Source organism: Panthera uncia, chromosome B4 (assembly GCF_023721935.1).
Source record: "Panthera uncia isolate 11264 chromosome B4, Puncia_PCG_1.0, whole genome shotgun sequence".
Classification (NCBI taxonomy): Eukaryota; Metazoa; Chordata; class Mammalia; order Carnivora; family Felidae; genus Panthera; species Panthera uncia.
Window position 1 is genome coordinate 36,089,663 of NC_064809.1, and position 12,978 is coordinate 36,102,640.

Genomic DNA, 12,978 nt, shown 5'->3' on the forward strand with positions numbered 1-12,978 from the left:
AAATGTTTGTAAAATGTTGATTTGAACTAAGAAAAATGGAAAACACATAATACATGGATTTTATAGATTCAATTTTTCTTTGAATTCTATATACTTATGGTTTGCCAACTAATCTGGGGAAAAATAAAACTGAGTCGTAATATGGTATTCTCTGGTTCAATATTCTAGCTAGCTCTTAAAAACTGCCAGCACTTGCTTCTTAAAAGCTTAGGTTTCAAATGTGTTAGGGTAACATTTATGTATCCTTTCATAAAAGTAAAACTTTTCCTAACCATTCAGAATTGAGAAAAGCCTCTTTCCTCCTCATAAGAAATGTAGTGCAAGTTAACTAAACCACAAAACATCAAGTATTTTAAAAAGCATTCTAAAGTAAACAATTTCAGTACTTTAACTGATACTTGCTTCAAATATCACCCAATGGCTACAATATACCTTTTGTATTTATTAGAAATTCTTACCCACCTCATTTACACAATCCTTTTGAGGGCAGCAGCAACAATGAGAATTTACGATGACAAACACTGAGCAGAAGTCTTTCTTTGTAAAATCCATCACAAAAGGCAAAATACACTTGTTACAGTTAGAGGAAAAGAGAGGAAATTGATAAGACCTAAATTAACAGAGTAAGTTAGCCTACAGCATAAGTAAGGCAGACATCAAAGTCAGATCGAAGCATAGATTCTTGTTTAACACTAGCCATGCTTCTCCAACTCTCAGACTCTCCAATTCTCCGTTTGCTCTGCTTAGCCAATAATCTACTATTCTAGATAGGCCCTTTAAACAAAGCTACAGGCTGAACAACAGGGAAACTCTTCTGCTTCTGCACCTCCTGTTTCTCCTCTAAAAGCAACAGAACCTAGGACAAGCAAAATAAGATTTTTACTTGCTCAAAGCTCCACCCATTATATCCACAGGTTCTGCCTCCTTGACATCAAAACCCACACTAGAAATCTATTTATCTAAACACTCTCTCACCCCTCATCGTGTTGGAACTATGCTTTTAAATGAAAATAGGGATTGAGTTCAACAACCAAAACATAAACTCTGAATGTGTAGCCAAAAGAACACTGTTGAAGGAAATCATGATACTGGGCTGGGTTCTCAGGTCAACTTCTCATACACCAGGTTTGTGTGTGGGACCTGGACCACATCCCTTAAACTCACTCGAAAACTGTGGATAATAATTACCTAGTTTTAAATGTTTACCTAATTTAAAAAGAGGTGATATTAAAGCCTTACTACTCTCTTATGTTACATTAAAAAAAAAAAAAAAAGGCTGTGAATTAGTACATGGAAATGGTAAAAATTTACTCTTCTCCCTTCCCTTTTATTAAAAGCCTCAACATGCATATAAACCTAAAGATATTCCCATTTTCCAGGAAGATCTCATGGACCCACATAACTACTACTTTGACTTAGTGATTAAGGAAAGGTTTTTCTTCATGTCACTAACAAAGATGGTAGAAAAAGCACTTTCATTGCACTGTTATAATGGGTAACAGAATAAAGTCCTATTCAAAGTACTAGTTGTTATTGATCTTTGGCTCAACACAATTCATCACTAACTAGGTAGTTTAGAATGTCAGGTATTAGTCAGAAATACAGTAATGTGGTCCAGCATTACCTTTAACTTAAATGTTTGAGAGTAAGCTTGCTTAGGACTATGCTAGCTAAATGAAAATGAAAGAGCTAGAAAACAGGTGACTTGTTACCTGGATTTTAAAATTCTGCTGGGCAACACACAAAACCACAATGAGATCACTTTTTTTGGACAGAGGTATAATACAGGCACAAATATCTAGACCAGTCTTTTCTATATATCAAAATAAGAGTTTTCAACATATACAATAAAAATATCATTCACATATATGTACAAGAGTTTACATCTAAGCTCTAATTCTTCTTTCTCTTTAATTAAGTCAGTGCTTTTCTCTAAATTTCCTCATTTCTTTCAGTGGTATCATCACTATTTCCATGATCCAGAACAGAAAACTTAGTCATTCTTGGATGCTTACTTCTCTCAAAATACTTAAGTATTATTATTCTCTATGAGCTCTTTAAACAAAGATAAATGTTTAAAGCAACTGGTAAACACTTCTGCTACTAGTATTCCTACTGTCCTTCCAACAGTCAAAGATCTCTGGCCAGGCAAAATGAGATTTTTGCTAATTTCTTTGTTACCTCTCAAAATCACTGCTTCTTTTGCATAACAACTGTGACCACCAAAGTCCAGATTATTAACACCTCACCTCTTTAAACTTAACCAATTTCAGATGGGCTTCATTGTTTCTATTCTCTCCATCTCCAATTTGTATTTTATATTGTGACCAGATCAACCATCTGGCTTCATTTAATCATCTGACATTTAGCCCTTTCCAGTCACTTGACATCATTTAACTCACATTACACTACTCAAAAATGGTTAATAGTTCTCCACATCTACAAGACTGCCATAGGATCACAGATCTAGAAAGAATCTGAGAGGTCCTCCTTATTCAAATGAGACCATTTTGGCCCAGAGAGATTAATGCCATATCAAAGCTAGAATCAATTCATTAATTCAACTGGCATCTATGAAGTATCTAGTCTAGTCCACTCTAGTCCTTATTAGACACCTGCCAGATACACTGTATCATCTTTAGCACCTAGAATAAAACAGAATCGGTTTTTATGGGTAACGGCCTCGTCGTCAATGGTAAAGCAAAACCTAGAATCCAGATTCCACAATGCCTAGTTCAATGTTACTTCTAGCCCATGTTCCGGTTTTTTAAATTTTCTTGATCTGGTGTGAAAAGCCCTCACAATCCAACTTCCGCCTTCTTCTCTACTCTTCTCTTCCCCAAAATAAGTCCAGTCAAACCGGTTACTTGTTCACCAAATACTTAGTGCACATTTTCACTAATAAGAATACTCTTACTACTCCCCACTTTTTTTAGCCAACTGAGTTCTACACTTCTTTCAAGGTATACTACAAATCATATATAATGAGAAGGTAGCAATTACAAAGTATCTATATATCTTTTGGCATGTAAATTACTTTTAAGATACCAAGAAACTCAATATTGCTATAACATACTTAAGTATAGAAACTATCATTCTATATTCTAGCAGTTTTTATTCTATAGTCTAATGCCCTGTGAATTATACAGCAACATTCAGCAAATATAAAAAAAACAAAACAGCTTTTTTGAGAAATTCTGAAATAAGGATTTCCCAAGTTCCTTAGTACCTAAAACATTAAGAATGATACTCAGAACTCTTTGGTTTAAGAATAACAATCTGATTAAGAAGCTTTAATTTTAATCAAATCACAGAATAATGAAATGCCTCTGAAAATCATGCAAAACGTCCCCAAGATATAGCCCATGATACACATAGGTTTCTTTTACATGCAGAATCCAAATTTACTGGATGGAAACACGAATAAAATTTATAAAGGAATCATGTCAGCTAATTCCAGTGGATTTAGATCTCTGCATTACTATAAAAATTCCAGCTGCTAAAGAAAAACATACAGTTTTCCTCAACTTTTCAAACACTATCTAATCAGGAATCACTTGTTTCAGTTAAAAAAAAAAAGGTGGGGTGAATTGTAATCTGTTATATAAAAAAGTAAAAGGAATTTCACCCTAACTGCTTTAGTTCTGTTTTTCCCAGACAGAATGTTCAAATCTTGCAATCCAATGGCTAATGGAATCAGTGACAAAGTCAAATTACACAAACAAAGTAATTAAAAATCCCCATTATTTCTAACTTGGTTGTTATGAGGCTGGATTCAGCCAGATTCTTATTGGTATGAACCATTAGTTTACAGGAATTTGAACATACCTTATGATCCCATTGGAAAACAAACCTCTTCAAACTTCCTACAAAATCTACCTAGCTCTATCAAAGGAAATTAGTTTACCTCATGATTCCCCAAGGCTCATTACTCTCCGGATTCATGAAAGCTTGTGTATGGCTCCAACCTCAAGTGCACTATCCTTCATATAAAAAAAAAAACTGACGACATTGCTTACTGTAGTTTCTATTCTTTTAATAGCAGACAAAAATTGTGCTCATTACTCTTATTTGGATTTTCTCATTACCAATGGCAGATTTTCAAGACAACTGAAGTTTTTCTCCTTTAAACGAGGTATTGTGAACCTCTCTATACAGGGCTAAAACATGCTATATCAGTCTTATGCTGTCCATGTACCCTAATTTCCTTACTCTCAGATGTTTTTCCCTCGAGGTCTAAAAAAAAAGTTAAAAAACAAGTAAAGAAAAAACTTTAAGGTCTGTTATTGTCATATTAGTGATGCTTGATTTCTGACACCACAACCACTACCACCATTATTATTATTATTATTATTATTGTTATTATTATTATTATTATTTCTCCTGCATGTCCATGGGACAAAATGCTTAACCTGTGATTCTATTTTCTTATCTGTGAAATGAATATATTATCTACTTACCAGGATAAAGATAAGATAGTATATGCAAAGCACTTTCAAGATTATTGGCAAGAAGCAAAATAACAAATAAATGTTAGCTCATTCATTCTAAAACTTGACTTTAGGGGCATCTGGGTGGCTCAGTCGGTTAAGCGGCCGACTTCAGCTCAGGTCATGATCTCGCGGTCAGTGAGTTCAAGCCCCGCGTCGGGCTCTGTGCTGACAGCTCAGAGCCTGGAGCCTGTTTCAGATTCTGTGTCTCCCTCTCTCTGACCCTCCCCCGTTCATGCTCTGTCTCTCTCTGTCTCAAAAATAAATAAACGTTAAAAAAAAAAAATTAAAAAAAAAACTTGACTTTAAGTTCATTAAACACATTTTATAACTGTGATTTACTGAATGTCACTGGATAAAGAATGGAATGAGAGAACGTAATTCACTACTAAGTATGTAATACCGATGCTAACGATAATAACAGCAATACCTACTAAGTACTGATTGATAACTGCATGTCAGGCACTTTGTTATGTTCTACACACATTACTCATTTAATCCTCATAAACCCCTTAGGTTCAGATTAGTTAAATAACTTGCCCAAAGTATCACAGCTAGGAAAGGACATTGCTGGGATTTAAACTCAAGGAGACCCAACTCCAGAGCCCAGTTCCTCCACAGGCAACGTAAAATTGGGTTTCACTCTCTACAGTTCTGTATCCGTGTGTTCATTTCACAAATACTGAGTGCCTATGACTTGCCAGTCTCTAAATACTACAAATACAACCAACGAACAAGTCAAATAAAATCTCCAATTCATAGAATTTGTATACTAACTGGGGCTTCAGATGAATACTATAAACCTGTGACAAAAGCCATGAAGAAAAATAAAACCATCAGGGGATAGAAGTGTGTGCACACTAAAAAATATTTTCGGGAAAGCCTCTCTGAGCAAGTAATATTTCAAGTACAGACCTGAATAAACTGCATGTACAGAACAATGACATGCAACAATTTATTATCAGTGCACTATAGAATGTAATTACTAAACCACAGTCTATATTTACCCCCTCCACATCAGCACTTACACAGACAAGTTTAAATACCCTTAGGTCACAGATTTGACACTGTAATTGACATTTATGGATTTGATGCAGCATTTTGATATAAGCAGGGGATCTGGAATCAGATAATAACAAAAATAACAGAATGCTCTGTTATTTTCTAAATATGTAATCTTGGGCTAGACTTCCTGGGCTTCAGACCTATATTCACAAAATGTTGATAATAGTAGCATTTACTCTTTACCACCCCCAGGTTACTGGAAGAATTAAGCTATGTAACATACGCAAAGTGTTTGATGCAATGCCTGGCACAAATGATGTATTATTTATTAATATTTACACTGCTGTCACCCACTACTTGTATGACAGTGCACCACTGCAGGGTCAGACATGTAGTAGTGAATTGCTCTCTAAGAGGAAAAAAGAAACCTGTCCTTGAGGGGCTCAGTTCTAATGGGGGAGGGGAGGAACAATAGTTAATATCAACATAATAATTATTATATTAATAAAACAGAGGTAGAGTATGATGGGAATATAGAGGAGAATGATACTGGCATGACTTTCTTCCAAAAATCCTAAAATATTCCTGATAAAGAGTGCCAAGGAGCTGAAGCTACTGATAATTACTTCATACAAAATTTGCTTCACCACCTCTGTCACAATAGGCCACTAAAGTTCTCAGCTTAAACATATTTTTACTGGAACACTGTCTCTGACCCTCTGGAAGGAGATCAAAATCCCCTACTTCTTTATGTCTATGAAATCCACCTTCTTTACTGTAATTACTATTTCAGTGTTTACTGACTATACTAAGGTATACATAGTAGATCTGGGATGGAAACCAGAAATATGGAGTGGCAGGAGCACTGGCTGATGGTGGTGGTAAGGCATTAGTAGGGGTGGTGGGGGATTTGCATCAGGGAGCCCTATGAGCTCTGAATAGATAACCAACATGCTTCCTTATTAAATGACCAATAGTTAGGCACTGATGCTAACATACACTTTAAAACATTAGTTAAATTTATATCCAAAGCAGACTTAACAATCAGGGTGCATTTCAACACAAGAGTCATCATTATTGCTTACATAATTATATAAATCATTATATAATCTATGTATTTACTTCAATCCTCACATTTATCTCAGCACTCAAAACATGAGAAAAATTTTAGAAAACTAAAAAAGGACATGGATGATGTTATTCTTAATTGGAAGCCAGAAGATACAGATGGAGGTTGGTGAAATCAAGACAGCATTTCCCAGATAAGAAATATAATGACTGACAGGACAGAATAAGGGACTGTAGATAATACAGAACTAAATTCTCACAGCTGAGAGGAAAAATAAAGCACAAGTGAATGCCTGCAGTATCGCTAGAAACTAAGAATCCTAACACAGCTCCACTGACTTAAAGAACTTCTCAAGCTTTTTATTCCATCTCTTCCACAGCTTGACTTATTATTTTGCTTTTTAAAAAAGCAACTCCTGGGCCACCTGGGTGGCTCAATTGGTTGAGTGTCTGACTTTTGATTCTGGCTCAGGTCATGAACCCAGGATTGTGGGATCGAACCCCACACCGGGGTCCACACTGAGCATAGAGCCTGCTTGAGATTCTCCCCCCCCATTACTCCCTGACCCCGACCCTCTCCCCCACTCATATGCTCTCTGTAAAAAAATAAAATAAAAAAGTAAAAAAGCAACTCCTCAATAAGTCAGGAAAAAAAATGCAATTAAGTAGGATAAAATTTCTAAATCAGTCTGGTTACTTTTAATGCTAGTAAAAAAATTTCATGAATGATGGAATAATTATTTTCAAATAACGTTTTGGCATTATCTTATTTAGTCTATGTTACACAGGACTGGAAGGGACGTCAGGTGATCACTGTTCCAGCTCATACTTCTCAAACTTTAACGTACATATGAATCACCATTGGAACTCGTAAAATGCAGATTTTGATTTGAGCTGTCTGGGATGAAGTGAAAATTTTACATTTTTCACAAGTGCCCTGGGATGTCAATGTTGCTGGTGGGGGAACTACACTTTGCATAGCAAAGATCTAATTAGAGACTCTCAAAGTGTAGTATTCAAAACTCTTTCAGGGGATAGACAAGGTACCTCTTTTCCAATGACATATCTGTGTGAGGCCAGCTTTTCTTTATACATTTCAATAAAAAAAAAAAAATACTGCAACAGATTTCATACAGCAGACATGAGAACCCAGCTGTCTTGTTGCTGACCAGACATTAAAGATGGTTGCAAAAATGTAAAAATGCTGTCTTTTCACTAAATCTTTAAAATTAGTTTTGGACAAAAACATTTTTTTATAAAAATGTTATTGATGTCAACATATTATTGGGCTTATTATGTTATTACATTATAAGACTGTGTTAGTTTCTAATACAGTAAAATAGATATAACATAAGTGAGCAAAAGCTTTCTGGGGTCCTCAATAATTTTTATGATTATAAAGCGTCCTGGTAAAAAGAGTGACAGTCACTGAATTAAATCATTCAAATCTGGTAGCTGCTATCTTAATCTCTTCTCAAAGTATCTTAACGGACAGAATCTCAAACCTCTACCAGGCCTTTGCAATGTCTTATAACCTTATCAAGTTCTTTATCTCCAATTATGATTCTTCTTCCTGTTTAGTCTCTTCTAGGTCAAAGGAAACAACTGCTGAGCACTTTCCTTTTCCAGTTACACATTCCCTCAAGAAATCCAAAGGAACAGGTATCCCCCGCTTTTGGAAAGTTTACATTATGACAGTTTGGTTTTTTGTGTTTTTTTGGTTTTGTTTTTTTTTTTTTTTTCAGTTTTTTAGAGAGAGAAAAAGGACAAGCAGGCAAGGGGCAGAGGAAGAGACAGAATCACTAGCAGGCTCCACACTCAACTCCAAGCCTGACGCAGGGTCGAACTCAGCAAACATGAGATCATGACCTGAACTGAACTCAAGAGTCAGACACTCAACCGACTGAGCCACCCAGGTGCCCCACACCACTTTGCTTTTATGAAAGACCTACATGAGTACCTGTTTTCACTAACCAAAAGAAATCCAAAAAGGATTTTTGCTTTTATGAAAAAAAGCAAAAGTAGATTTCAGGGCCTGTTTTGCAGTGAGCCATCAAAGCAAGAGTGGCAAAGCTGAGCTCCTTCCCCTGGGAGCTACATTTAGCATCAAGACACCATAGCTTTAAATTGTGCCTGTGAACATCTGCGCTTTAACTTATTTTATGCATCTGTTAGCAAGATATATCCTACGGTATTAGAAAATCTTAAAAGAGGTTATAATTGGAGTCTGAGAATGCTCAAAAAATTTAATATGAATCTATATTAATAATAATTACTCCTTCCCTTTTATGCCTTTTCAGCTTACAAAAGACTTCAAGGGAATGCTCTGTTTGTGGACAGTGAGGGAAACCTGTAGTTCTAAAAACTGAAAATGATGGGTCTCAATGAGAAAGGATCCATGAATCAGGAATTGTCCTGAAATGTCAGAGGTACTAGCAAGTGAACTTATGATTTAGTTTTCCCTATGAAATCTCAGAGAATAAAGTGAGAGTGATTATAGGGTAAAAATTATACTGAAACACTTCCAACAAAATACAGACCTACCCTCATAATGGAAAGAGTTACTTATAAAATAGTTGTTTAGAAATTACAACTATGAGATTTGATAATCGATGGAAAATACATGCATAGATGACTTTTTCACATATCCTTCTTGTCCTGGAATTTTGACTCTTAACTTTTTAAGTTTTTGTTTTCTGCTCTTTTGGTACCAAATAGTTTTACCCATTATAGAAAATATATTGCTTTTATATGTGTTATCTGTTTCTACTTAGTATTATTCAATTTCATTTTAGGATAGCTTTGTTAAAACTTCAAAGGTGACCTTAAGTTTCATTCCTGTTTTGCAAGGTTAATTCAACCTCCCAAACTTAAATAAGTGTCTAACTGACTATATTTGGGATTCCTTTAATTAAATCATTTATTCTTCAAACTATTACTAAATGACTCAATGTGTCATATGCTATGCTATCAGTATAGTATGTACAAAGATTTGATAAATCAAATTCTTGGACAGTATCTTTTAAGACAATATATATTTCATTTTTTCTGTTCTGCAGTCCCTTTCCAGAAGGGAGGGTGGCTATAGATTCTAACAGTTTAACAACGAGAGAAGGAGAAGGAACTATAGAACTAAAGGGAAACAAATGTGGTATATCCATCCATACAATGGAGTATTATTCAGCTATAAAAAGAACGAAATGCTAATACTTGCTACAACATGGATAAACCTTCAGAACATTATGCTAAGTCAAAGCATGCCACAAAAGGCAAAACAGAAAAACAAACAAAGCATAACACAAAAGGGTATATATCATATGATTTCATTTGTATTAAATGTCCACAACAGGCAAATCAAATCCAGAGAGACATAAAGTAGATGGATGAGTGGTTGCCAGAGGCTCGTTGGAAGGGGGAATGGAGAGTGAGTGTTAATGGATATGGGATTTCTTTTGGGGGGTGATAGAAAGGTGCAGCATGAATATATTTTAAAAACTGAATTTTACATCTTAAAATGAATTTTTATGGTATGTGAATTTTATCTTTAAAAAAGGGAAAAAAATAAAAACAGGGTAAGTACTAAGAATGTGGAAAATGATATTGGTCTTTCTAGGTTCTATTAAATTAACATGAAAAGACTTCTCTCATTTGAGAAGGGGGTTTTGAACTAGAGTCTGCATATGCAAATAAAGATACATTTGTTTTTTAGTGTCTCAAATGCCTTTCTTAAATTTTTTTTTTACTTTTATCAAATAATTTCTTATATAAATTTTTATCTGATCATATGGCAGTGCTGTGCCTAACAGTCTGAAGCCATATAACTCTAAAACACTCATTTTAGCCGTGAGCCTCTGGTGAGCAACTTTTTAAATCAACAGTTTAGCTATGTTTTTCATCTACTCATCCTACAGTCATTTTTTTTTTAATTGTTTTTAATCTTTATTTTTGAGAGACACACACACACACACACACACACACACACACACACAGAGTGTGAGTGGGGGAGGGGCAGACAGCGAGGGAGACACAGAATCTGAAGCAGGCTTCAGGCAATGAGCTGTCAGCACAGAGCTTGACACGGGGCTCGAACCCATGAACCATGAGATCATGACCTGAGCTGAAGTCGGATACTTAACCCACTGAGCAACCCAGGCAACCCCACAGTCATTATTTTTAATCAGTTAATCATATTTGCTGGGTTAGGTACAGAAAAAGGATAAAATTTAATACTGGCCACCTATAAAACTTGCATTTTTAAAAAACTGGTACTACCATAAAAGTTTATAACTTGATTTCTGTAAATAGCAGTTATTTTTATACTTCATTTTATATAAAAAAAACCTAAAATTCCATCATCCCTCAAAACATTTTCAATACCAACCTTTATTTAGAGAAATAATAAGGAAGTGAATTAGCAAATTAATCAGAGACACTTATCACTAAATAATAGAGACAGCCCAGTCAATTCCTCCTAGTGTCTCTAAGAGCAGCCTACAAAAAAGCAGAGCCATGGTCTGCTGGTACATAACAAAATTTATTCCCATTTCAAAATAGAAATATTCCAAGACCAACAAAGGAGGCTGGTATGGCTGAGAGATAGCAGAGAATGTTTAAATATTTGCCTATCTAATGTGTATTTCATATCTAGTCTGTTTGATATCAAACATTCAGCACTGATATAAAGGTAAACAAAAGTTATTGGTTCATAAACCCTGGTGTTTAAAATCCAGAATGATCACCTCAAGCAATACTGGGTTTAAGATGTTATTTCTTAGGCCAATATCAAAAAATGTGGCCACTGAAAAAATGGGGATCGAACTCACGAACTATGAGATCATGACCTGAGCCAAGGTCAAGAGTCAGACACTTAACTAACTGACTGAGCCACCCAGGCAATCCATAGTTCCACTTCTGACTGAGAGAAAAGACTACCCACAAATTTTTAGTTAACAATTTAAGTAATTACTTGCTTGTATTGAGATTCTTATATTAATAGCATCCTACTAGAGGAACATTATCATCATTTTTACAGATTAGTAATTACAGAACTCTTCAGTGGAGAATTTTTAAAGTTCTGGTGACATGTGTTTACAATAGAAGTCAACAACTTTTTCTTTTTATTAAAAAAATTTTTTTAATGTTTATTTCTGAGAGACAGGCACAGAGTGTGAGAGGGGGAGGGGGAGGGGGAGGGGGAGGGAGAGACACAGAATCCAAACAGGCTCCAGGCTCTGAGCTGTCAGCACAGAGACCGACGTGGGGCTCAAACTCGGTTAACAGCGAGATCATGACCTGAGCTGAAGTTGGAGGCTTAACTGACTGAGCCACCCAGGTGCCTCTCAACAACTTTTTCTGGTAAGAGCCCAAACAGCACATTTTGGAACACACATTCTGTTCCAGTTACCACTCTGCATTGTATTGTGTGAAAACAAAGATAATACAGAAACAAGTGTGGTTGTGCTTTATTATTTATGGACACTGAAATGTTCACATGATATGTTTTTCTTCTTTTGATTTTTTCCCCCAATTACTTAAAATGTGGAAACCGTTCTTAGTCATGGGTTGTACACTGTACAACAAGATAGATCTGGCCCATGGTTCAGAGTTCATTAATCCCTGGTTTAGAGTATGATGGGATGAAGAAAAGCAATATATGGTTAGTAAATAAAATATATAAATTATTCCATATACAAATTGTAAATTTTATAGTCTGAAAGTCTAACGTTATATATTTAACTTCATAATCAAGTTTAATGACCAAGATTCATCTTATTTTAAGAGGATATATATTTACAATGGGTATTTATTCCATATTTATTTTCATAAATGGTAAGTCAAAAAGAACAACTTAGCTTAACTGAATTCTAATTCATATCTCATCCATTCACTCTACTGTAAATCCTAATCTATCCGTCATTCCTTCAGATTACTGCAACAGCCTCTTAAAATAGGGTTTTTAGCTTTTAGTCTTTCTTCATAAATCCATTCTCTACTCTGGAGCCAGAACAATTTTTTTAAAAATTTAAAATTTAAGTCTGATCTTATTACAACTACCCAGTGTAAAGTGCTGCAATGGTTCCTCAAATGTTGGAGTATAATCTAAGCTCTCTTTTCCTCTTTTTATCCTTTCTTTCTTTTCCTGCTTCCAAACTCTATAGACATACAAATATATAGATTTCTCACATGCAACACTATCTTAATCTCTCCCTTTCTAATTTCCCCAACCTGTCCAAACTCAATTAGGCACCACTCTTACATGCTTTCATTAAGTACCTATCCCTAGAATAATTGTTTTTATACCATAAGGTAACTAATTGTCTGGGTTAAACTGTTTCTTCCCCTTCCCCTATTAAGCTCTTAAGAGACAAAGATTCGGGTTTTACCTAACAAGAATATTCAATACCTAGTATCCAAA

The 12,978-nt window shown here is 35.1% G+C and overlaps 1 protein-coding gene across 13 annotated transcripts in view; it reads right to left on the reverse strand.

The window, feature by feature from the left end:
* Positions 1-12,978, reverse strand: part of WNK1 (WNK lysine deficient protein kinase 1) — a 162,373-nt gene that overhangs the window by 52,424 nt on the left and 96,971 nt on the right. Inside the window, exon 1 of one of the 13 annotated variants that reach the window (XM_049624852.1) lies at positions 463-11,627. The exons of the other annotated variants lie outside the window; for them this stretch is intronic. Within the exon in view, the coding sequence (XP_049480809.1) occupies positions 463-552 (90 nt within the window). The 5' untranslated portion in view covers positions 553-11,627. Of the gene's footprint in view, positions 1-462; positions 11,628-12,978 lie in introns of those variants that run through there. 13 annotated transcript variants of the gene reach the window in all.